At 39.3% G+C, this 26082-nt stretch overlaps 2 protein-coding genes, 1 long non-coding RNA gene and 1 other non-coding gene across 5 annotated transcripts; 3 read left to right on the forward strand and 1 right to left on the reverse strand.

The window, feature by feature from the left end:
• Nucleotides 1-1196: 1196 nt before the first annotated feature.
• klf11a (Kruppel like factor 11a) lies at nucleotides 1197-13276 on the forward strand. Its single transcript, XM_074615395.1, has 5 exons — nucleotides 1197-1944; nucleotides 3938-4481; nucleotides 9160-9381; nucleotides 9935-10832; nucleotides 11413-13276. The coding sequence occupies exons 3-5, from the start codon at nucleotides 9169-9171 to the stop codon at nucleotides 11706-11708; spliced, it is 1407 nt and encodes a 468-aa protein (XP_074471496.1). The 5' UTR covers nucleotides 1197-1944; nucleotides 3938-4481; nucleotides 9160-9168; the 3' UTR covers nucleotides 11709-13276.
• Nucleotides 8212-10061, reverse strand: LOC141755993 (uncharacterized). Its single transcript, XR_012591387.1, has 3 exons — nucleotides 9926-10061; nucleotides 9143-9378; nucleotides 8212-8547 (listed from the first exon to the last, which is right to left on the reverse strand). It is a non-coding gene; the product is annotated as an uncharacterized LOC141755993 (long non-coding RNA).
• Nucleotides 13277-16545: 3269 nt separating the features above from the next.
• Nucleotides 16546-24986, forward strand: rrm2 (ribonucleotide reductase M2 polypeptide). 2 transcript variants are annotated; one of them, XM_074616556.1, is made up of 11 exons: nucleotides 16546-16770; nucleotides 17043-17111; nucleotides 17815-17964; nucleotides 18091-18207; nucleotides 21067-21200; nucleotides 21295-21389; nucleotides 21492-21625; nucleotides 21745-21849; nucleotides 21972-22085; nucleotides 22744-22915; nucleotides 24762-24986. In XM_074616556.1, exons 1-10 carry the CDS (start codon nucleotides 16681-16683, stop codon nucleotides 22894-22896), a joined length of 1161 nt encoding a protein of 386 aa, XP_074472657.1. In that variant the 5' UTR covers nucleotides 16546-16680; the 3' UTR covers nucleotides 22897-22915; nucleotides 24762-24986. The 2 variants fall into 2 exon arrangements, with proteins under 2 accessions (XP_074472657.1, XP_074472656.1); XM_074616555.1 differs by lacking the exon at nucleotides 24762-24986 and having other exon boundaries at nucleotides 22744-23310.
• Nucleotides 22160-22297, forward strand: LOC141756718 (small nucleolar RNA SNORD94). Its single transcript, XR_012591524.1, has one exon. It is a non-coding gene; the product is annotated as a small nucleolar RNA SNORD94 (small nucleolar RNA).
• Nucleotides 24987-26082: the final 1096 nt, after the last annotated feature.

Consider the following 26082-nt stretch of genomic DNA (forward strand, 5'->3'; position numbering starts at 1 on the left):
GATCTGACACTTCTATGCCGGGAATCGTTGATATATACTGCTGTCGAAGTGTTTGCACTTTGACTCGTCACTGATCTACTGTGAATCCCTCCAGTTTATCTCTAATGATTTTATAAACGCCAGGGACTAAAAGTTCTGGTCTGATCTGAGAGGACGGCACTGGACGCTTTTGTCTTTCTAAATTAGTCCAAATCAGGTGTATTAACCTGCATGTAACCATAGCAACAGTATACTGCTGCTTCAGACACTGAAGTGAGAAACAAACCGAACACATGATGTTAAACTGACTACAAACAGTAGAGGAGGAGGATTTAAACTGTGTATTTTGTATTTTTTTTTCAAACAGCAGCAAAGTCTGAACGTGAACATGAGCAATGTGAGCGTGTCAAAGGGTTGTTGTTCCTGGAAGTCTGATTCTTGGAAGTCTTGAAGGAGGGGCGACCTTTGACCCTGCAGTAATGTGCAGGGTCACACACACACACACACACACACACACATACACAGAAACCAGAGCAGAGGATTTATTTCTGCCTTTCAGGCGTATTTACATTGTGTGGTGAGAATGGGAGAAAATGTCCAAAAACATCCTCAATTTCCAAAATATCTTTATTTAAAAAAAAAAATGTCCTCATTTTCCAAACTTTGCAAACTGTCATCAATTTAGAAAAATGTTCTAAATGTGAGACTACTAAACGTCATCACGCTGACTCGTCCTCCTTTACAGCCTCGTTGTGTGTATGTGTTGCGTTCATACGACCGTGGTGTAGTTTGTTTATAGCCTAACGTTAGCTTTTTACTTCGGTTGATATGCTTGGTATACGCAACGTTGTTTTAGGCAACGTTGTTACGCAACGTTCCGCGCAACGCTGTTACGCGCAGCGCTGTTACGCGCAACGCTGTTACGAGCAACGCTGTTACACGCAACGCTGTTACGAGCAACGCTGTTACGAGCAACGCTGTTACAAACAACGTTGTTACGCGCAACGTTGTTACAAACAAAGTTTTACAAGCACGTTGTTACAAGCAACATTGTTAAACGCAGCGTTGTCTCGCACAGCGTTGTTTTAAGCAACGTTGTTATACCTAGCGTTGTCACACGCAGCGTTGTTATCTCATCTCAAACCTCCAGGTAATACTGTGTTTTCTTTCCCCCACAATGCAGTGCAACATAATGAGTTTAGTTAGTGATCAGAGTCTGCTGCCGGTTCCTCGCTCTGACTTCATCCTGCAAACAGCTGGCTGAGCTCCGTCTTTTTACTCCTGCACAAGTCTGGGAGTGTTTTCTGCCTGGAAACCGTTTTTTTTTTTATGGACGGACCGCCTGTGTGTGTGTTTTCCTTTTCCCTTTTTTTTTTATTTCACAACCTCGCTGAACTTGAAAATGAAAATGAACTCACGTCACCCCTGCCTGCTGCCAGATTCCTGCTTTTGTCCCAGTTTTCTCTCTCTGAGAGTTTACTCTCTGCTATACCGGCAGCATATTGAGCTAATTCACTTTGAGCAATGAGGCTGTTGGTTTGTGTACGTGCTGTACGCCGTGCACGCCAGGCCGCCGCCGCCGCTGCCATGAGGTGTTTTGAGGCGAGGGGGTGATGTGAGGCCGATGTGAGCCCGGCTGTGTGAGGACTTTTCTGAATCTAAACCTGATAGATGAAGCATCACATCACAGAACGGCGTTGGGGAATGAACCGAGCTCTTTGTCTGCCTCTATCTCAGACAGGATGACGTATCACCACAGCCCTCCATCACCTCCACCACCACCTTCCTCACCCCTCCTCGCCTGTTTGTTCATGTCACAATGATGGTGATGGTGATGGTGATGGTGATGATGGTGGTGGTGGTGGTGGTGGCGGTGGCGGCTCGACCTCCAGCCCCTCGCCGCAGCTTAACGGGTTAACATGCAGCCACAACAAAGGAACCGGTGCTGGGCCGGCGTGTGCACGAGTAAGTGAGGGAATGGAAGGGTGGGGGGGTGCTCCGGCTGCCTTCTAGCCCCGCCCTGGAATTCTTTACTGGAGAGGCTGTTTACAACCTCGACGCATAGGAGTCCCCGGGTTCATCGGCCCGGTGGGGAGGGGGTGAGGAGGAAGAGGAGGAGGAGGAGGAGGAGGATGAGGAGGTGAGAGCAGAAAGGAAAATGGTACAGGAAGAAGACAATAAGGAAATATGTTGAGGGCCTCTGAGCTGCAGGACCTGAGCTGATGTTTCTGCCTTTGTCTCTTCTTTGTTTCTTTCTTTAACAGTATTTAAGATGCACACGTCTGAGTTGATATATAATACCCAGAATCAACGTAACCCCCCCCCAAAAGAAAAAAAATCCTGTGGACTTTTATCTGCTGCAGCCGACATGAAGCATGCTGCTTCTAAAAGAAACAAAAACACTCAGTTTGCGTTGAAGCTAACCAGCAGGCGAAACAGTAGTTTCTGCAGTCTTATTTAATGTCCTATATAGCGAGCTCCAGGCGTATTTTCGTAGTCCGACAGGACGTTAGCGTCTCCCTGGTTCCCTCCAAGCCCCCAGGAAGTTGATCCGAATTTTCGTAGTGGCCAAACGGCGATACTACAACTTCCGTGTCCATCGCGTGATGCCATTGGACCCAAAAATACTTACATTGGGAAAGTACGACGGAGTATTAGGGCCGAATTCAGGGAGAAAAACAATGTAGATTTCGAAAATGAAGTCATAATATTATGAGAAAAAAAGTTGTAATTTAATGAGAAAAAAGTCATACTATTAAGAAAAACAAAATCGTAATATTTCGAGAATAAAGTCACAACTTTATAAGAAAAAAAGTAATTTCCTCCTCCACAAAAGAGTCCATTTCCCCATCAGGTCCATATGATTCTTTCTTCAGAATAAATGCAGTTTCTTGCACAATCTTTTCAAAGTCCTGATACTGATGATAATGTGGTGCTGATGTGCCAAAAGAGGACGTTTTTGGTTATTTGTGAAACCTAAACTAAAGAATAACTTCACAAGATGCTCTACTGCTCTATTTCCCCTCTAAAATAACACGTAAAATTACTACTTTATCATATTATGACTTTATTCTCATAATACTACAACTTTTTACTCGTAAACGTATGACTTTATTCTCATAATACAACTTTTTTTCTTGTAAATCTATGACTTAGTGAATGACTTTCTACATGACTTTGTACATGTACATGGTATCTGCAGTTGTATTTTGTATTGTATTTTATATTTTTCTACATGTAGTATCTCCAGTTGTATTTTATTTTGTATTTTATATTTTTGTACACATATATGGTATCTGCAGTTGTATTTTGTATTTTTGTACATGTATATGGTATCTACAGTTGTATTTTATATTTTTATACATGTATATATGGTATTAGTTGTATTATATATATATACTTTATATATATATTTTATATGGTATCTGTAGTTGTATTTTATATTGTATTTTATATTTTTCTACATGTATATATGGTATTAGTTGTATTTTATATATAAAATATATATTTCTACATGTATATATGGTATTAGTTGTATATTTTATATATATATATATATTTCTATATGGTATCTGCAGTTGTATTTGATATTGTATTATATATATATATTTTATATGGTATCAGTTGTATTTGATATTGTATTTATATATATATATATATATATATATTGTATATATGGCATTAGTTGTATTATATATATATATTTGATATGCTATTAGTTGTTTTATATATATATATAAATTATATATCTATATTATATATATATTGTACATATGGTATATCTGCAGTTGTATTATATTATATATATATATATTATATTATATGGTATCTGTTGTATTATATATATATTTTTTATATATATTTTATATATATATATTTATATGGTATCAGTTGAATATTATATATATATATGTACATATATATATAAAATATATATTTATATATGTTATATTTTCAGTTGTTCACTACTACATGTCTGTCGTGCGCGTCCCCGCGGCCGGGGGGGTGTCGCGGTCCCGCCTCGCGCCTCCTCTCTCTCGCGCCTCTCCTCGTCTGCTTCCCAACCTTTCCCCCACTTCGAGCGCGCTTTGGGTTCATCGGGTTTACTGTGACACCGCTGACTCCGAGGCCACGCCCCCCGACAGACACGCACCCCGCTGCCGACCAATCACAGCCCGGCCACGTAGCGACCACGCACCGCCTCGGCCTCTGATTGGCTGCGGCCCGCTACACCTTTGCCTCTGATTGGCTGCTCGTTACCACCCGCCAGACTGCTGTGAGGTTTGTTTCTGTGTGTGTGTGTGTGTGTGTGTGTGTGTGTGTGTGTGTGTGTGTGTGTGCTGGCTCCACTCAGCTGCAGCCAGTCTGCTGGCAGAGCAGAGAGGCTGATTATTGACTGACTGCTCACACTCCGCTACTGTCTCCTGTCTCCGCTTTATGTCCTCTACCTGCTGCTGCAACTCTACCTGCTCCTCACGCTCCTGCAGGAGCACTGCTGCCAGGTGAGTCCTCGTCTCCTACAGCACCTGGACACTCTCTCTCATTATAAACAAGTTGTTGCATGTTATTATTATTATTATTATTATTATTATTATTACACCTGAGCTGTTTTACCTGCATAACAGCTGGTCTCAGGTGAGTCCTCTCCTCCATCACCTGAGAACTCTCTCTTATATATATCTCATTATAAACAAGTTGTTGCATGTTAGAATAGAGAATAGAATAGAAAGCTTTGTTGTCATTGTATTAAATGCAACGAGATTCACATGTTGCCACTTCTGGTCAGTGCTTTAAAACAAATACTTGACTAAAGACTAAACGAGGCAGGTAAAACATATAACAGGTTAATATAAAAATAGATGTAATGTAAACAGAGGTGATTGCACTTGTAAAATAGGTAGGGAAGATGTTATAAATAAAATGTAAACAAAGTTGCACTTGGGGTGTGTTATTATTACACCTGAGCCTTTTTACCTGCACATGCATAACCACATGGTCTCAGGTGATTCCTCCTCTCATCCATCACCTGAAAACTCTTATATATCTCTCATTATAAACAAGTTGTATGCATGTTATTATTATTATTATAATTATTATTATTATTATTACACCTGAGCAGTTTTACCTGCACATGCATAACAGCTGGGTTTCAGGTGAGCTCCTCCTGCAGCTGCTGCACAGCCTGCTTCCGGTCAGCTCGTGTTTTATAGTTGTGTTTTGTGTGTCTGCTGGTTTACCTGAGGTCAGACTGAACCCAGTGACTGGCTGAGTGTTGCTGTGTGTTCAACAACAGTTGCATCACTGCAATGCATCTCTGCATCATAGGCATCAAGTTGTTTTCTATTGTTTATTAGTAGAATCTAGTTGTCTTTGTTGTTTCCTGAGATGATCAGGAGGAGATTATTATTATATATAATTATTATTATTTTATAAACTGCAGCTTATGATTTCTCTCACTCTGCATGATGTTAAAATGTCAAAATATCATATTATTATCAGTCAAACATGCACAAAATGTTAAATTAATAATGATAAAGTAGATAAAAGAGATATTGATACAATAACTGCATCAATATCTCTTATTCTGTTGTAAATTAATATGACAGCTAATTAATTTGGGTGTATAAAATGTGCATGTTTTGTCTGTTCAAACCCTAAAATATTCAATTTAATATCATAAAAAATAAACATTTGAGTAACCTGTCAATTGTCAATGAAAATTCAAATATTATCAGTCAGACATGCACAAAATGTTAAATTAATAATAATATAGAAGATAAAAGAAAGTTGTAACAATAACTGCATCAATATATCTTATTCTGTTGTTAATTAATATGCCAACTAATTAATTTTGGTGTATAAAGTGTGCATGTTTTGTCTGTCCAACCCCCAAAAAGCCTAAAATACAGCTAATTAACATTTGAGTAACCAGTCAATGTCAGTTGTCAATGAAAATTCAAATATTATCAGTCAAACATGCACAAATTGTTAAATTATTAATAATATAGTAGATAAAAGAAAGTTGAGTGAAGCCATAACAATAACTGCATCAATATGTTTTATTCTGTTGTAAATTAATATATAAGATTTTGGTGAATATAATTAATTTAGCTGTATAAAGTGCAGCTAATGATTTCTCTCACTCTGCATGATTTAATTGATAAATCGTGATGTTAAAATATAAAAATATCATGTGGTAATAAATGATAAAAATCAGTCTAACATGCACAAAATGTTAAATCAATAATAAGATAGTAGATAAAAGAAAGTTGAGTGCATGTTTTGTCTGTTCCAACCCCCAAATATTCAGTTTAATATCATTAAAAAAACAGCAATTGTCAATGAAAATTCAAATATTATCAGTCAAACATGCACAAAATGTTAAATTAATAATAATATAGAAGGAAAAAGAAAGTTGTTACAATAATTACATCAATATTTTTTATTCTGTTGTAAATTAATATGCCAACTAATTAATTTTGGTGTATAAAAAAGTGAAAATGTCAAATGTTCAAACCCCAAAATATTCAGTTTAATATCATAAAAAAAACAGCAAATTAACATTTGAGTAACCAGTCAATGTCAATTGTCAATGAAACTGATCGATTAATCAGACTGAGGCTCGGTTTTGTTCACCTGAAGGCAGCAGAAGCTGCACAACAAAGAGACAGCAGAGGAAACAACAACACAAACACTATAAAATCAGACAAATAATAATATTAAAAAATCAAAATCAAATCAATAAATCCTGTCTGACTGGGCTGATTCAGTTAAACAGATGTTCTATTAATAATTTAGATAATTTAATTACACATTAATAATAATAGAAGTGTTGATGATGATGCTGTAATCTCATTATGTGCTGTGCTGTGATGTGTTTGTGTGATCTTGTGCGTGGGAAATTTCAGCGCTGGTGCACGATTGTTGCAACAGATTTGTTTTCTTCAACTGTACTTCCTGTTTGAGGCTTCCTCTCTCTCTCTCTCTCTCTCTCTCTCTCTCTCTTTGGGGTGAGTCGGTGCATGCAAATGAGGGAGGCGGTGGGGGCGGGGCTTGTTTGGTGATGGTGATGTTGAGGGGGGGGCGGGTGTAATATCTGGCACGCCACCTCCAGTCATCTATTCTGGGTGCAGGGGAGGTTCCCGTTCAGGTCCGGCGCTGAGCGAGACGCTGCAGAGGGGCCCCTCTCTCTCTCTCGCTCTCTCTCTCTCTCTCTATCTATATATCTAGGTCTCTCGCCCCTCGCTCGCCCTCCCTCCGCCCTTCCTGTACGTGCAGCAAAGCATTCGCCAGATGCCAGCCAACTTATCGCAGGAGCCCCCTTTGTCCACCCCCACATTTACTCATATTTTAACCTCATACTTTTATTATTATTATTTTATTGTGGTAGTGCAGCTCAACAGGAAGTAGGAAAACAGTGACATCATTGGCAATTAGATGGGTGGTGTGCGCTTTCGTTCCCAAAGGAAGAAGAAGAAGAAAGAAAGAAAGAAAAATAGATTGCTGGTTTGAGGAACAGCTGATGTCCACTTATGAAGTCGTTGCAGGAAAAGGACGAGTCAGTCAACATTTTGCATCCCTGCTGCTGTTGTTTGTTGTTGCTGTCTAAACTTATTTCTGGACGTAAAATTTAAAGAAATTATGTAGCATCAACATATTTTCATTTGAGAAGGAACAGTCCCTTAACTGGAAGCCAGTCTGACTCATGTCCAGAGAGCCATTTGGGATCCCAACTCATATTTAAATTTGCTTTGAAAGAAAGAAGGTGATTATGTGATTAGCTATCAAACTTTCTGGAGACAAAAGAACATTTTTATTTTTATTAGAGAAGTACCAGAAATCATGTGGGGACTTGGCAGATCCCAACTCCGTCAACATTTAGCATCCCTGCTGCTGCTGTTAGTTTGCTGTCTAAACTTGGACATAAAATTAAAAAATATTATGTAGCATCAACATATTTTCATTTGAGAAGGAACAGTCCCTTAACTGGGAGCCAGTCTGATTCATGTCTTGAAAGCCATTTGGGATCCCAACTAATATTTAAAGTTGCTGTGAAAGGAAGAACAAGACACTTGTTCACATCTTTAGCTATCAAACTTTCTGGACACAAAACAATATTTTTATTTTCGTTAAATAAGTACCAGAAATAATGTGGGGACTCAGCAGAACACATTTGGAGTCCCAAATTTGCATTTAATAGTGTTGGCTGTTCATGTTAGCTGTTCATATTAACTTGCTAGCTGATGTGCAGTTGTGAAGTTGTTACAGTAAATGTCACCAACTTAGTCAACATTTTGCATCCCTGCTGCTTCTGATAGTTTGTTGTCAAGTCAAACTTTTTTATGGACACAAAAGAACTTATAAATTATTCAATTATGTTGCAGAGCATCAACGCATTTTTATGTCTAGGAAGCCATTTGGGATCCCAACCCATATGTAACTTGTAATTTGGGATCCCCAACTCAGGCAACATTTTGCATCCCTGCTGCTGCTGTTTGTTTGCTGTCAAGTCTAAACTGATTTTCTGGGGATTCAGACATTTGGAATCCCAACTCATATGTAGAGTTGCTGTGAAAGGAAGAAGAAGACGTGTTGTTGTTTACTTCATTAACTTTCTGGACACAAAATCAGAGACAGAATCGTCAGGCAAAACACATTTGGGATCCCATCCCAATTTATATTTTAGAGCTGCTGTGAAACAGATAAAGGCAGTTCAGTTCAGTTTGTTAGCGGGATTGTTTACGGATGTATAGTATAATCCTTTGTGAGAGATTATAGTGTTAGTGATGACCTCATGTTGTACCAGCAGGATATATTTAACGTTTTAAAACCATCACAGATTTCTGACCTCACCCCGTTAATTAAATAAAACCTGCAACCGGACCCGTCTACAACTGAGATTAAACCCGGTTTAGTTTCCATGAGACACCACAGTGGATGAATTAATGAGTTTCAATGAACTGATAGTTTATTTATTTTTGGAAACTTTTCCAAAAGTCTAAAATGTCCATGTAGGAAACACATGAGTTGTAAGGAAACAAAATGGTGCCAATATTGACTTCCCTTGCAATTTCATACAATATCAGTGCTGTTGTTGTTGTTGTTGTGTTTGATCCCGCAAAGATTGTACTTTAAATACAAAATAATTTAATCATCTTTTTACTTCCTGGTCATCCTCAGGTTGACCGCATGGACGGCCGGACGGTGACGACCATGGAGCTGAAGTCGTGCATCGAGTACCACGACCTGGAGGCCGCCGAGGCCCTCGTCAGCATGAGCTTCTGGGGTCAAAGGTCGCACAAGCCCCGCCCACTGACCCCCACCTCCGACTCCTGTGACTCCATCCATCTCCACCCAGAGGGGGGGGACACTCCCAAAGACCTGATCGCTCTGTCCTCACTGGTGAGAAACATTTAATAAATCTACCTTTATTAAATCATAAACAGGCTTTTGGCTTTTAAATGACTATTGGTTGTATAATAATATCATTATATCATAATTCGTAGTTAATACAGTAATAAGTAAAACATTATTTACATTATCTGTTATTTAAAATATTGCATGTTTATTATATTGTCTGATTTTTATTTAATTGCAAAATTGCAAAGTGATGTTTTGTTAGATAAAATAAATAAATATTTACAGTGATTGTAATAATTTTACATTGTGATAATGTGGCAGCTATTGTTACTATTATTACTAATAATAATTATATAAATCATAAAGTGAAATATAATTTATTCAAAACAAATAAGTTATTATTTTCATAATCAAATAATTGCTTAATTAATTGTGCCGTCTTTAAATTAATAGTGAAAAGTCAAATCATCAAATCAAATGAAAAACTAATTTTTGGCATTTTTCTCAAACAATAACAACATTTCTGTTGACTGATTAATTGATTAATCAGAATAATCTATGAATCATTGATAATCTTCTCTGTTACCTCCGTCAGTGTATGACTCCACCTCACAGTCCGAGTTTCGCCGAAGCCTCCACCGCCGCTGTCCTCACCACCATCACCACCACCACCACAGCCATGAGCCCCGCCTCCAGGCCAGTCTTACCCCGCCCTGTCCTCAGCGCCGGCCCCGCCTTCCTCCTCAGTGACTCCTACACCTGCCTCCTTCCGCCCTCCTCCTTCACCTCAGACACCTCAACACTTCCACCTCAGACAGAGTCGTCCTGTGTGGCTCCGCCCGGCAGAGCGATGGTCACCAGCGTCATCCGTCACACTGCCGACAGCCTCAGCATTCCTCCACCCGCCACCCAGCCGACAGAAACCTCCACGCCTCCTCAGCCGGGAACTCCAGAGACTCTTCCAGAGGAGAAGGACGTAGCTGACTGCCCGTCCTCTCCTCCCTCCTCAGCGTCTCCTCCTCACTCCTCCCCCCCGCTGTCTTCCTGCTCCTCTTCCACTCCGGTGTCCTCCTCGCCGGTGCTCTGCCAGGTTTTCCCGGTGAGCAGCCGAACGGGGATGATCTCCGCCTTCGTCCAGGCTCCGGTTCAGGTGCAGACTCAGGGGGGGCCCAAGCCCATCCTGCCCCAGTCTCCTTCCAGCTTCGCCCAGCCTCTGCTGGTGGGCTCCGCCATGCCGCAGGGGACCGTGATGTTCGTGGTCCCCCAGGCGACCGTCTCCCAGACGTCGCAGGGCCCGCAGACTGTCATGACCCTCGGCAACACCAAGCTCCTCCCACTGGCCCCGGCACCCGTTTACATGCCGACGGGAGCAAGCGGCGGCGCCTCGCAGGCCGACTTCTCCCGCAGACGAAATTACGTCTGCAACTTCCCCGGCTGCAAGAAAACCTACTTCAAGAGCTCCCACCTGAAGGCTCACCTGCGCACACACACAGGTGAGAGGACAAAATAACCTGAAATCATTTCCTGTTCACATCTGGTGAAAACCATGTATCTCCAAATGTCATTTTGGGGATTTTTTTCAGATAAACTTCTTTATTGGGTGAGAATTTGTTCCTACATTCTGAGCCAGATTAACCAAAACTAATTAAGGAACAATAATAACAATAATATCCTCCACCTCCTTGTTTGCATGTTAACTTTGTGACCTAAGAGCTTCTTACTAAAACAATAAAATTATCTGAATAATTAAATCAACTTTAACTGTAAAACAATAACTTAAACATGATTATTATTTAGTGATAAAGTAGGTTTGTTGTTTTGTTTGTACATTACTCAAATTTATTTATTTACATAGCACCTTTCATGCAAACTTGCAGCCCAATAAAATAAAATAAGAAAACAGAAATAAACAACAATAAATACAGACTAAAAATTACAATAAAATGTAAAAAATAAATAAATAAAAGTAATTAAAATAAACACCAGGGATAAAAATAATTTAAAAACTAAGGCTTCAACATAACTCCAAATTAAAAAGATAAAAACTAACCGTCCCGTCTTCTTCCTCTGCAGGTGAGAAGCCGTTCAGCTGTCACTGGGAGGGCTGCGACAAAAAGTTTGCCCGCTCCGACGAGCTTTCCCGCCACCGCCGGACGCACACTGGCGAGAAGAAGTTTGTCTGCAACGTGTGCGACCGGCGCTTCATGCGCAGCGACCACTTGACCAAACATGCCCGGCGGCACATGACCACCAAGAGGACGTCGTCGTGGCCCGCCGAGACCCGAGACCTCAACAAAGTGGCCCTGCCCAAGGGCCAAAACAGAGGCCCCGCACTTCCTGTTGGCATGCTGGTCACCACTGCCAACTAACAGACTCACTCAGGACCCCGAGGTGTGGTATGTTTGGGGACAGGGATGGGGACACCTACAGGTTAAACTGTGACTTTCAATCAGCTCCACATCAGGGGGATCTTTTCTACAAATCAAACTCTGCTGGTGAACACAGACAGTCACTGAGCTCCGGCTACGTTCACATCAACAGAACCGCCTTAATCTCATTTTAAACGGGTTACTGTGGCATGAAGATGAGAGCGTTGTTCATTAACTTTTTATTTTGGATAAAACTTCCCTTTCTACCGTCTACAGACGCACCAGCGACCCTGTGAGGCTGAAACCTTCATTACACTCCAGAAAACTAAACTGTTGGTTGGATAAAAACAAATAGATGAAAAGTCAATGTTGTTATCTGGGGTTTATCTTCTGGCCTTTTTAAGACACCTCAGACTGCCAGACTTAGTTAATTTTTATTCACCTTATTCTCTACCTGAACTAGGATGCTTCCACATCACGTCATGTTGTGTGCTTAGCATTGCCTGTCACCAATGTTAAAACATCCATGTTTATCATCCTTTACTTGCCAAAAAGCGTTTTTTTAAGCCTTAAAAAAGCTTTCATTAAGTTTAAATTTGTTTCAGGCGAGAAAGTAACTATTTGGATTTCCAATTTGTGATCAGTTTAACCAAATAAATTTGGAAAATTGCGCCGATGTTTTGCAGCCGGTCGGCGCACAAAAGCACACGTCAACAGTGTTTCAGTAAATGCTGTCACTGCTGCCACAGTTTCTGTTTCGAAACGATGAAATCAGAGTGCACTTGCCACAGTAACTCAAATGATTAAGAAGATGGTGTTCGTGCAGCATTTAATTAAAATCCAGATATTCTAAAGTCATGTAGACGAAGCCGGAGCAGCCAGCAGAGGACAGAGCGAGTTCCCCGCTCTGCTCAGGACATTTTATTCCCACAAACTCAACGGAGGAGGAAGAAGAGGAGGAGGAGGACGACGAAGGGCGACAGGCTGCTATTCATCCACGGACAGACACCAACAAAAACCTGACATTGCACTGGATTTTTTTAATCTTGCTTGTTTTTGTACTCTCTCTCCGTGTATAATCATGTTTACTTCATGTGTAAATGTCACGTTTAGCAAAATGTATGCACTCTTTTTTATTTTTTTTTGCCAAAGCCTCTGTATCGTGCTTCTATTATTAGCTTACTTCTGTTAATTTGTCTGTGACTGTAAATACTGTAAATATATTGATATCTATATGAATGTTATGTGTATTCCAATCTGCATTTATTGACAGTACGAGTTATTGATATTTTAAAAATGTCAGTGGACAGTATTCCTCACTGTGATACTACCTACTATCTTTGCTTTACACATTATAATTATTATTTAATAAACATTTGTTGAGGAAAAAGTGCTGTTTTTTTTTGATAGCTTGATTTGGCCCATAGTGTAGCCAGTAATAAAATACCTCGTTATTAAATGTTATTCTTAATAATAACGGCTTATATCGGAATAATCCCATTTCTGAACATTTGCCTGTAAGCGATGGTGCAGAATATGGCTTTTATAATAAAAATTTACCACGAAAATACATGTTGGTATGTAGTTTGTTCTTTCTCACTGCATTACATTTCATCAAGTGACATTTTGTTTTATTTTTAGGTATAACACATTACACATATACACTACAGGTATTACATATTACACATATACAGTACGTTAGTTTTTTTGTGCGTTAGTATCGACTCAAAGTGTTCAACAGCAAAGTTACACTTAAATGTTTCTTTTGTTTGTTTTTTACTGATAATATGTGCCAGATTGAACACACACGATCATCACGCTCATCACAAATGTTTTTTAATAAATGAGCCAAAACAATTCGGCGTTTGAATCATTTTTCAAACTAAACTATTCTCTTTTTCTGCTTTCGCACTTAAACCTGCTTTATAATATAAAAGACATGAAAATCTCACTTTTTTACAATATGGGACCTTTAATTTAGGACCTTCACATAAAAAAGTCACTAAACGTGACCGTAAAGAAGGCGGGGGAGCTGATAACGGGGTTAACTCTGTGTTTCTTTATGTAAACACATTGTATATGAAGTTTCTGCTCGACGACAGCGGCGCTGTGACATCACAAATGGACAGAAATCTTAACGGCTTGTTTCAAACGCACAATTTCTTTATACGGGTTGTGTGTGTATTTCTGCGTATATTCATCGTTTTGATAGTTTAGCAGTATTTATAAAGCACTTAAACCTGCTTTATAATATAAAAGACATGAAAATCTCACTTTTTTACAATATGGGACCTTTAATTTAGGACCTTCACATAAAAAAGTCACTTCCAATCTTCCATACATTTTGTTCCTGCTCACTTCCTGTTTGTTGTTTGTTTGTCTGTGAATTTAGGTCAGCTGTAAACCTGACTGTAAAGAAGGCGGGGGAGCTGATAACGGGGTTAACTCGGTGTTTCTTTATATAAACACATTGTATATGAAGTTTCTGCTCGACCACTGCGGCACTGTGACATCACAAATGGACAGAAATCCTAACAGCTCGTTTCAAACGCACCATTTCTGAATACGGGCTGCTGTGTATTTCTGCGTATATTGAGCGTTTTGATAGTTTAACAGTATTTATAAAGCACTTAAACCTGCTTTATAATGTAAAAGACATGAAAATCTCAAATTTTTTACAATATGGGACCTTTAATTTATGACCTTCAGATAAAAAAGTCACTTCCAGTCTTCCATACAATTTTGATCCTCATCACTTCCGTTTGTTGTTTGTTCGTCTGTGAATTTAGGTCAGCTGTAAACGTGACCGGGAAAGCCGATAACGGGGTTAACTCGGTGTTTCTTTATATAAACACATTGTATATGAAGTTTCTGCTCGACGACAGCGGCGCTGTTACGTGTTGTGTTATACAACCGGAGCTCCGGCTCTCTATCTCTCTCCCCACACCACCCCGGTAACAGCGATCAGCCAATCAGGAGGCAGCACGGAGGGGGTGTGACCAATGGGAGAGGACGACGTTATGCCGGGAAAGTGAGAAGGGCTCCTGATTGGCTGATGAGGTTCCCGCCCACTTGCCTTACTGACCGACATCCAGTAGGAGCCAAAGAAATGAATAAAACACAAAAAATATATAAATAAAGCAGCAGTCTGCTGGAGGAGCAGCAAGCAGAGCAACAGGGACATCATGTGGAGGCAAGAAGTGCTGCAGCAGCATTTAAAAACACTATGAAATAAAATTATCAATATACAGATGTAGAAGTACTCAGTTATTTTACTTCAGTGTAAGTATTTATACCACAGTATAGAAATATGCTGTTTTTCAAGTACAAAAGATTTTTTTTCCCAATACTTTATTTTGAAAGTTCAATACAGTAGCTACATAAATACAGATTTTTAATTACAAAAAAAATCAGTAAATATATTTCATTGTAATATATATATATATATATATATATATATTGAAATATGGGAATATAATAAATTATACAACAAATAAAATGTAAGGAAAGAATTTTTTTTCTTATTTTTTAATGAAATTAAAAAGAAAAAAAACAATTGGGGTCTGTCAAACACATGGAATAAAAATGTCATGTGGCGACAAGCGGTGCTGCAGCAGCATTTAAAAACACTATGAAACAATATACAAACAAAATTATATCAATTTACAGAGGTAGAATAAGTACTCAGTTATTTTACTGCAGTGTTTTTATTTTGAAAGTTCAATACAGTAGTTACATAAGTACAGATGTTTCATTACAAAATAAAAATCAGTAAATATATTTTACTGTCACTTTCACTTTAATGTTGCAGGTGTTTTTTTGTTTTTTTTATTTAGATTATAATTTAAAGTCTTTAATGCACATTTTTGCACATTTTTAGTTCCTAATTTACAGCCTTAAATGCACAGATAAAATGTAAGAAAAGAAAATGAAGATGAATAAAATAAAATGAAAATGATTTTTTTTTAATACTTTATTTTGAAAGTTCAATACAGTAGTTACATAAGTACAGCTTTTTCATTACAAAATAAAAATCTGTAAATATATTTCATTGTCAATTCAACAAAACTAAATTAAAAAGAAAAAAACAAACAATTGGGATCTGTCAAACACTTGGAATAAATTTGAAATGTTTAAATAATCTAGAAGTACAAAAGTATTAGCAACAAAGAAATATACTTCAAGTACCAAAAGTAAAAGTACTCATTATGCCGATTGGTACATTTTTTTGGTATATTATTGAATTATAATTATTGATGCATTAATGTGTTCATCACTTTAATGTTGCAGCTGGTAAAGGTGGAGCTACTTTTAATGTTTTGTTTTTTATATTTTTAGATTATAATTTACAGTCTCCCTACATGCAGTACTACTTCCGGCCTCCTGCCGATAGGGGGCGACTCTTCCGGTTGACCTCCATAATTTACAGACTGTAACGTCGCCTTCTCAAGCAGTCAATCAGAGCGCTCCATACCGGAAACAGCTGATCTCATTCGCTTTGTCCTATTTAGAGGGAAAAATATAAGGCGTTAATTTCAATTTCAGAGGCTGAAACTTGATACAACACAAACACAAGAATTCAACCTTTAAATATCTGTTTGTGATGACCAGTTTAGTGTGAAAATCTGAAATGTTGTGTAAACGCTCGTTTTATTAGTTTTTTAACAGCGGTTTCGGTGAGTTTTGTAACCCGGCACAAATACAGCCACAGCACGTGAGCTCTCCCGGCAATCTGATTGGCTCCGTCGCAGCGTCAGCGTTAAAGAGCCGGCGCGAGCTGCATTTCTATTGGCTGCTTTTATAAAGAGCGCGAATATTTCAATATATAAAAGGGGTCGAGCGGACAACAGAAGCCGCGCCACTCTCCTCTAGCTCTCCGTCTGTGTGTCAACTGCTAGTTTAGATTAGTTCTTCTTCTTTTTGTTTTTAACTTCACCTTTTAGTTCGTTAACTTACCTTTTTATTCATCAAAATGCTTTCTACTCGCTCTCCTCTCTCCGTGAAGAATGAGAACTCCCTCAGCAGCAACATCAGCAACATGTCGCTGGACAAAGAAAACACGGTGAGAACAGAAACACACCAGCTGCCTGATGATTCAAATGTTTGACCGTTAAAACCGTTAAAACGGCCAGTTTAAATTTAACCGTTAGAACCGTTAAAACAGTTTAAATTCAGTTACACATCACAGCAGCCATTTTGTGTCCAGCTCAGTCTGACTGACCTGAATCTTAATGTGTATTTCAGTCTGAATAATCAAATAAAACCGTATTAATTCAGAATAAAAGTGTGTTTTTTGTTCTCTGGTGATTTATTGTTTGTTTGTTTCTCTTTCAGCCACCGAGCATGAACACGACCCGCATCTTGGCGTCTAAAACGGCGCGTAAAATCTTCAGTGACGCTGCGGTGAGTTGAGTCTGATCAGATCTGCTGAAAGCTTCAAAGGTTTTCATCTCATTTAACAGACAGATTCTCTGCGTTCAACATCATCACAGTCTGTGGCTGTTAGTTTGGGTTGTTTATTGTTTATTGGACTCATGTGGCGCCGAAAGATGTCCATTCTGGCGCCAACATGGAGGAACAGCTGCTACTGTTGATGTTCACCTGCTACTGCTTTTATTTATTAGATATTAAATGATAATAATGGTTCAGTTTATTGTCTAAATGTTGATGCATTCTGGATTATTTATTATTTCTCCCACAAATGTGTTTCACTGCTAGCAGCCAAAATTAGATCATTATAAACCATCAATATAAAATATTGATTAATCTGCAGTTGATCAATAACAGTTAAGATTATATACCTGAACATTATTTTCCTCTTTAAACAGCAGCAGTAAATGTGTAACATCATCTGAACCCACAGGATTTTCCATTAGCCATAACTCTAGTTTTATAATGGATTAATTTGTACTAACTAGTTTGATTTATTAATTTAATGTGCATATTATTATGATATAAATTATAATAGGAAACAGTTGAAGATCATTTTTTCTCATTGAAACCGACGAAGACGTTAAAATGAGCTCTGACTGCAGCATCAAACTTGTGAAGACAGACGAGCTGTTAAATGGACACTGACGTGTGTTTCTTGTGTTTTGTCTCTCAGCCCAAAGCCGTGAAGAAGAGCAGCCGTAGTGAGGAAGAGGAGCCGCTGCTGAAGGAGAACCCTCGTCGCTTCGTCATCTTCCCCATCCAGTACCACGACATCTGGCAAATGTACAAGAAGGCAGAGGCCTCTTTCTGGACTGCAGAGGAGGTAAACGTGGACCCGAGTCCGTCTGTAGTTCAGGTCGGCGGTCCGTCTATAGTTCAGGTCATCAGTCTGTGCAGACGGAGCCGCCGGGTGTTGATGATGTCACATTAACTTCCTGTGTTTGTTCAGGTGGATCTGTCCAAGGACCTGCAGCACTGGGACTCTCTGAAGGACGACGAGAGGTTCTTCATCTCTCACGTGTTGGCGTTCTTTGCCGCCAGCGACGGCATCGTCAACGAGAACCTGGTGAGCAGTCACTTATTTATTGTTTCCAAGGCAACCTAATTTACAGGATTATTTATTTAATCAGATCTGATGTATAATCAGGGCTCCAGACTACCTAACTTTTCAGTTAGGTGCACCCAAAATTCGCCGCACAATAATACATTTTAAGCGTTTTTGTCGGTTCCCGTAGGCCTACACTAGGGAGGTCACAATACCAGAAATTTAGTAGTCGATACCAGCACCAGTGAAATTCCATGATCCTCTACCAATTTGATACCACAGTAAAAAACAAAAGTAAAACAATAAATCTCATGTACTTCAACATATATTCCTTTATTAGTGTTTTATACTATTTTTTTGTTAGGGTGTTAAACAGGTCATGATTCTATGATCTATTTCTGTGAAAACATCTCCTTCAAACAACTATCTATTAAAGTTTCTTTGCCCGATACCCATTTTTATTTTATTTTCCCATTCATTTTTACTGAATAGAGCCTGAACGCATCATAATTTAAATAAATGGCACCTCCCGTTAAGCTCTCGTCCTGCCGACTTCAACACAGATTTGTTGATCACAAGGCAGTATTACCGACCGTGAGTTTACAGCATCCCAAACGTTATCTACGGTACCGTCGGGTATCCATAGTAACATATTGAGTTGGTATAAAAGAAGCGTGATGTGTGGTTGAGTGACCGAGAGAGAGAGATGTGCTAAGAACAGATCTGCTGTTTGGCGATCATCGGAATGGAGAAGAAATGTGTGGTAAAGTTGCCTCGTGTTACACTTTTTGCCTAAACCTGAAACCGGCGCCGTGTTCAAGAATTTGGGCATCTTACGGGGTGACAGGTGGTGGCACGTTGCTTCACCGGTGATGTCCGGTCTGGACCGTTCGGGGACGGATGTAACGGACACTGCAGCATTTCTCTGTAGGCTACAGGACGCAAATTGGACATTCTGGAGCCCTGATACAGTTAAAGACAAAGTACAAATATGTAATAAAAAAAAAATTGTTGGAGTAGCTGATCAATCATCAGATCTCTTGTTGTCCATGATGAATATTTTAAATTATTTTAGAGACGCAGCTAGCAATCTGTCATTTTCTCAATTAGTCACATGTCTGTAAAACATCACAAAACAAAGAGAAATGATTAGAATTCCTAAAGCACCAAGTGACGCTTTTACATTTTTTATTTTGACAAAAATATTAAATTTTTTAAATGCAAAATCTAGAAAAGCACTAAATTCTCACATTTGAGAACCTAAAACTAACATAACTTTATTTTGAGAATAACTTAAACAATTAATTGATTATCAAAATATATATATATTATGAATTTATCAACTGTTGCAGCTCTAAATGATTTAAAGGTCACCTATTATGCAAAATGCACTTTTCCATGTCTTTTAAACATCAATATAATGTTATATAATCAATACAAGTCACCATAGTATCATAAAAGACCATCCTCTCTTTTTCTCCTGCTCCGTTTGTCCGGAAATGGGTGTCGAAAAACGCTGCGCAACTTTTCCTTCTCTTCTGACGTCGTTTGAGAAATGCAAGCCACGTGAGGGTTTCCTGGTCGAACCAGAGCAGAACCGTCAGTAGCTGACCCCGCCCCACAGCGCGTCACCGTCTCTCCTCCTCAACCGAACTTGAGCAAAGTAGCTCCTACTGTTAGTCTGCAAGAACCAGCAGAACAGGCTTCATGTACTCCCATCATCTAAATATAACATGTTCTTTCACAAAGGCTTTATGTAATTACACTGTTTAAACAGATGATATTTATATATTATATATATTTGATGTCATGCATGTAGCAGATTACAGGTAGTAAATAGTGACTGTAAGCAACACAACACATTTCTGTTTCACAGTCAAACTTTATTTGAGTTGACAGATGACAATATTAATTATTCACAGCATTTGTAATCATCTCACCTGTTGGTTAGTTATGATGACATGATACAGGAGAAAGTCTTCAGCTCTGGTAAACTATGGTAAGCTAAGCTCCGGTGGTCTGTAGTCATGGTAACACAGAGACAGCTACTACTGTAAATAATATACCATTACTCTGATCTTCCATACATTTATCTTTTAGCAGAAATAATGAACTGACTACTGTTTCACATCTTCTATTTTCTACCCTGATGGTCGCTGTGTTTACACACCGTGTCATAGCGGTAGCATGTAGCTAACCCGTTAGCATGTAGCTACATGTTAACGGGTTAGCTACATGCTACCGGGTTAGCTCTGTATCTCTATGTAAACAGAGCCATCTGCTCTCAGCTGTCTGCTCTCCTCTGGGATGATTCTGTCGGTCATTTCTCACAGATGGATCTGTAAAGTCAAACGTAAAACAGTGTTTACAGAGTTGATGCATGAGGTAAACACTGAGCTAACTAACAGAGCTATAAACAGCATTATTTACCTGAGAGAAACCGTCAGGAAAACCTGGAATCTGGACCGCAGATGTTCATCATTTGTCGCCGATTTCTGATCAGATTCCTCCGGTAACGTGCGCTGGGTGAAGTTTCTGGTTTATAAACTTTAAAGTGGTTTATAAACTTTATTCTAGCTCCTCTCTCTCCAGAGCTTCTCCGGGAGGGAGGGGGAGATAGTGACGCTGTGTTGTTGAGGACGTTTGATTGACAGAAAACGCTGACCAATCAGAGCAGAGTGGGAGGAGACAGGCTGTGAATCAGGGGTTTTCAGACAGAGGCTGAATTAGGCTGCAGTATGAGAAGAATAAAGGGTTTTTTGAACATTGCATCATGTAAAAATGTTCTAGTGCAACATTAAAATACATCTATGAACCTGGAAATGAGCATAATAGGTGACCTTTAATGTTTTCTTGTGTCGTTCTCTGTGTGACCACCAGGTGGAGCGCTTCACACAGGAAGTGCAGGTGACGGAGGCGAGGTGTTTCTATGGTTTCCAGATCGCCATGGAGAACATCCACTCAGAGATGTACAGCCTCCTCATCAACACCTACATCAAGAAGCCCCAAGAGAGGTGAGCTGCTGCTGGTCTGTAGTGGACTCTACTGGTCTGTACCGGACCCTGCTGGTCTGTACTGGTGTCTGACGGTGTGTTCAATGACCCACAGAGAATACCTGTTCAACGCCATCGAGACGCTGCCGTGTGTGAAGAAGAAGGCCGACTGGGCGATCAACTGGATCGGCAACAAAAGCGCCCAATTCGGTAAACCTGCTCACCGTGACGCCACGTGGTTTTCCTGGTGCTGATCATCAGGTCTGATATTGATCTGGTATCAGGTATTGATCCTAACTCTTGTTCCTCCAGGAGAGCGTGTGGTGGCCTTCGCTGCCGTGGAGGGAATCTTCTTCTCTGGTTCCTTCGCCTCCATCTTCTGGCTGAAGAAGAGAGGCCTGATGCCCGGTCTGACCTTCTCCAACGAGCTAATCAGCAGAGACGAGGTGATTATTGATTATAGATCACCAATAATATCAATATTATGCTGCATTATTGATTATGGATCTGTTTTGTGTTACTGGTTTCACTGTGTGTCCTGACTGGTTTGTGTTACTGGTTTCAGGGTCTGCACTGTGACTTCGCCTGTCTGATGTTCAAACACCTGGTGAACAAACCGTCGGAAGAAACCGTCACCAACATCATCAGGAACGCCGTGCAGATCGAGCAGGTCGGTGGACACTAACGGATCCCCGTCATGTTGTTCTGGTTTCTCCCCTTCAGTCAGTTGACGGTTTAACTGGTCTCACTGGTGGTTTGTTTTTAATGGCGTGTTACTGGTTTGATTGTCAGGAGTTCCTGACGGATGCTCTGCCGGTGAAGCTGATCGGGATGAACTGTGATCTGATGAAGCAGTACATCGAGTTTGTAGCCGACAGACTGTTGCTGGAGCTCGGCTTCACAAAGGTAACCATATCCCAACAACACCACAGCTCCCAGTAGGGGACCAGGTTCAGGTCTAGCTATAGAGGAGGTTCAGGTCTGTGATGATGAGACGCGCAGGGGTACTGACCTCAGCCAATAATGGGGGCTGAGTGCTGCTGCAGACGTTCTGATTGGTGGACGTGTAGTTCGCCGACAGAACGACAGCAGCACGAGACAGACGCCGTCTGAACAGACCACCGCCTCAAACACTGAATTCTGAATGAAGAGTTCCCCTCTGCCCTGTTCAGACCTGGTATTAAGATGCGTCTCCAGTGGCAACTTGTGATCCGATCTCAATTCCCCGCTCCATATGCAAATAAACACACAGCTAATACAGCAGACGTTTACCTACTACAGGAATGTCAGTAGTAATATCGTGGATTCGGGTAAAAAAAAAAATGTATTAACATAACATCAAAATAAAACGTTATTCGACCTTCGCAAGTCTCGCACCACCATCTTTGCTGGAAAACCAGGTGTTCACACCTGTACTTGGAGCTGTCCACTTGTGATCTGATCACTGAGGATGCATGTTAATACCGGGCCTCTGACGGAACAAACCAACCAGTCTACATGTTGAGATGTTCCTCTTTAACCCAGAACAAACTGACCTGGGTTCTGCTGCGTTGTGTCTCTGCAGATCTACCGGGTGGAGAACCCCTTCGACTTCATGGAGAACATCTCTCTGGAGGGAAAGACCAACTTCTTTGAGAAGCGCGTGGGCGAGTACCAGAGGATGGGCGTGATGTCCGGCACCACGGACAACACCTTCAGAATGGACGCCGACTTCTGAGGACGGAGGTGGAGCGAGCCACACTCAGTCACACATTTCAGAAACGTTCTCATTGAACGAGTGGAACCACTCGGAACTACATGTACAGAACTCGTGTTTTTTAATATCAGGATGACGGCCGCTCAGCTCAGATGGTCGAAAGACTAAATGAGCTTATCAGCGAATCGGCGCAGAGACGGTGAAGGCACTGCAGCCCAGGGTCGGTCCACACACCAGGTTTATTATCTGGATAACTGAGTAAAATGTATAAAACAGTTAAACTCAGCAGGTAACCTGGTAGAACTCGGATCAGAACCCTGTTTTTTTTTTTATATTTATATACATTTTTTTTTTATTAGAATGTTTTTATATTGACCCAATATGTGGTGTTTGTTTTAGTTTGTACAGTTTTGTAATAAAATCAAATCTAACTATGTAAACGCCTCAATTCAGTTCATTACTGCATGTCTACTTTAGAGTTTGGTTTAAACACAGCTAGGACGGTCGAAGGAGATTTAATAATCTTTTAATATTTAAAGTATTTTGCTTATTCACTTTCTTCAGGAACTTACCAGCCGAGCAATAGTCCAAAATAAAACCACACCTTATTTATATATTTGGATTAAAATGGAGGCGGCTGTAGCTCCGTGGGTAGAGCGGGTCGTCCTTAAACCACAAGATTGGCGGTTTGATCCACGGCTCCTACTGTCTATCAGAAAGAAACTCAACCTCAGAAGAATGGGAGTAAAATTACTACTTTATAATATTATGACTTTATTCTCATATTCCGACTTTTTACTTAAACTTATGACTTTATTTTCATAATACTACGCCTATTTTTCTTGTAAACGTCTGACTTTATTGTCATATTGCGACTTTTTTTTCTCGTAAACTTATTCCTGCCGGATAGAGAAAACATGACCGATTCTGGATTTCACAAATATGCATTAGAAATAAAATGATTCCAATAAAAGTTAACATAAGGAAGCAATACCACATCCTGTGTTGTTTCTTTAAAATGTAGAAAAACATATTTCTCCTGTTAGTGTGTCAGTTTACCAACATGGAGCGAATACATTAAAACATTTTTTGAAAAGCATCGTTATTTCAGAGGGAATGGCTAAAAAAAAACGAAAAAAATTCTTTACTAATGGTTATAAGTTATTTATTTATTGTCCTATTCACAACAATTACGGAGAAGCAGTCTTTGGAAATCTTACATCTCAGGTTCCATCCAACAATACTCATTAAATATATATCAGAATCATGCAAGTAAAAACACAAGCTATAAAATAGTGCAGAAGTTAAAATGTATAAAATATTTATGGGAGACTGGAGAACAGTAATAAAAATAAACTGGAATGTAAACAGATTTAACATCTATTTATTACAATGTATAGCATTCACCACTGTAAACGTGTAAATTGAATTGACAGTATTACAGTTCAAGCTTTTCTAGCAGTATATTTAAACTGGTCTGTAGAGGAGGAGAAGAAGGATGGGGTCTATAGAAGAGGTTCAGGTCTGTGATGATGATTAGGAGGAAGAGGAGGAGGTTCAGGTCTATAGAGGAGGAGGACGCTCAGGTCTTTAGACGAGGAGGAGGATGGGTTCTGTAGACGAGGTTCAGGTCTGTGATGATGAGACGCACCCAGAACAAACTGACCTGGGTTCTGCTGCGTTGTGTCTCTGCAGATCTACCGGGTGGAGAACCCCTTCGACTTCATGGAGAACATCTCTCTGGAGGGAAAGACCAACTTCTTTGAGAAGCGCGTGGGCGAGTACCAGAGGATGGGCGTGATGTCCGGCACCACGGACAACACCTTCAGAATGGACGCCGACTTCTGAGGACAGAGGTGAAGCGAGCCACACTCAGTCACACATCTCACACTGCAAACACTCTAAAGACTCTAATTCAACCCGGACCAGTCGTGGGTTAACCAGCGATAGACTCTGAGCTAGTGCATGCTGGGATTGGCTTTTACTCAAATACTGCAGATAAATACACCGACTGCTGCTTCACCGCCATGAAATGAGACTTGCCAAGAATTCAGAGCGCTGCTGCCCGCTTGTGTATTTGTAAATAACTGTTTTATCGGCTTTTTTTTTTTTACATGTAAAGATTTATTTATACATATTCTTTACATGTTCTTTTAGATCAGTGGTGTGTTAGGGTACTTAAATGTGTACAGGAACATTATTTTAGGGACTTTGGTTTTGGAATAAAAGTTACATAAACATAAATCTGGTTTTGCTTTTTAATGTTCTTTACAAACTTTTATATTGGAGGATAATTATATTTTGCATCTATAATTATTAGGGCTGTCAAAGTTAATGCAAATATGTTTTAACGCAATAATTTCTTTAATGCAACTTGTGATTTTGTAGGTCAGTTTTAAAGCTGGAGTGAAGATACTGGTATCTATGAAACTAGAAAACCTAAAAAAATCCATTGGTACCAACCATGTCATACTTGCTTGTAGTGAAGGAGGTTAAATAATGTTCCAAACTTGTGCTAAATTTTGGCGACGAAAAACTGTCATGGCCATTTTCAAAGGGGTCCCTTGACCTCTGACCTCCAGATATGTGAATGAAAATGGGTTCTATGGGTACCCACGAGTCTCCCCTTTACAGACATGTCCACTTAATGATATCAATGATGACAATAATTATAAAAATAAAATAGAAAAGATAATAATAATGCTAATATTTTAAATGGATGGAATATAAAAATTATAAAAAATAGAAAAGAAAATAATAATTTAAATGAAATGGAAAACAAAGACAAAAATTATACAAATAGAAAAGATAATAATTTAAATAGAATGGCAAATGAAGACAAATTGTAAAAATAAAATAAAGATGTTTATAATTTAAATAAAATGGAAAAGATGATAACATTTAAATAGCATTGATAATGAAGTCAAAAATTATAAATTAAAATAGAAAAAATATAATATACTACCAATAATAAGTTTGCCTATTTATGATTTGCGTATATTTTTTTTTTAATGCTTAATTCACCTGTCAAGGTTTCTGGACAATATTTGTCATTGTTTTGTTAATTGATTTTGTATAGTAAATATTTCCATAAAGCGGCATATTTGTCCACTCCCATGTTGATAAGAGTATTAAATACTTCACAAATCTCCCTTAAGGTACATTTAGAACAGATAAAAAAATCTGATAAATTTGCGATTAAAGGGA

The sequence above is a fragment of the Sebastes fasciatus genome, chromosome 18 (genome assembly GCF_043250625.1).
Source record: "Sebastes fasciatus isolate fSebFas1 chromosome 18, fSebFas1.pri, whole genome shotgun sequence".
Lineage (NCBI taxonomy): Eukaryota > Metazoa > Chordata > Actinopteri > Perciformes > Sebastidae > Sebastes > Sebastes fasciatus.

What these genes read in the sequence shown, in the direction of transcription:
- rrm2 (XM_074616556.1), top strand. Translation starts at nt 16,681, where the DNA reads ATGCTTTCTACTCGCTCTCCTCTCTCCGTGAAGAATGAGAACTCCCTC. An exon ending in CTTTCTGGACTGCAGAGGAG is followed by an intron (nt 17,965 to 18,090) that starts GTAAACGTGGAC and finishes GTGTTTGTTCAG; the next exon opens with GTGGATCTGTCCAAGGACCT. An exon ending in GCATCGTCAACGAGAACCTG is followed by an intron (nt 18,208 to 21,066) that starts GTGAGCAGTCAC and finishes TGTGACCACCAG; the next exon opens with GTGGAGCGCTTCACACAGGA.
- klf11a (XM_074615395.1), top strand. Translation starts at nt 9,169, where the DNA reads ATGGACGGCCGGACGGTGACGACCATGGAGCTGAAGTCGTGCATCGAG. An exon ending in TGATCGCTCTGTCCTCACTG is followed by an intron (nt 9,382 to 9,934) that starts GTGAGAAACATT and finishes TACCTCCGTCAG; the next exon opens with TGTATGACTCCACCTCACAG. An exon ending in TCACCTGCGCACACACACAG is followed by an intron (nt 10,833 to 11,412) that starts GTGAGAGGACAA and finishes CTTCCTCTGCAG; the next exon opens with GTGAGAAGCCGTTCAGCTGT.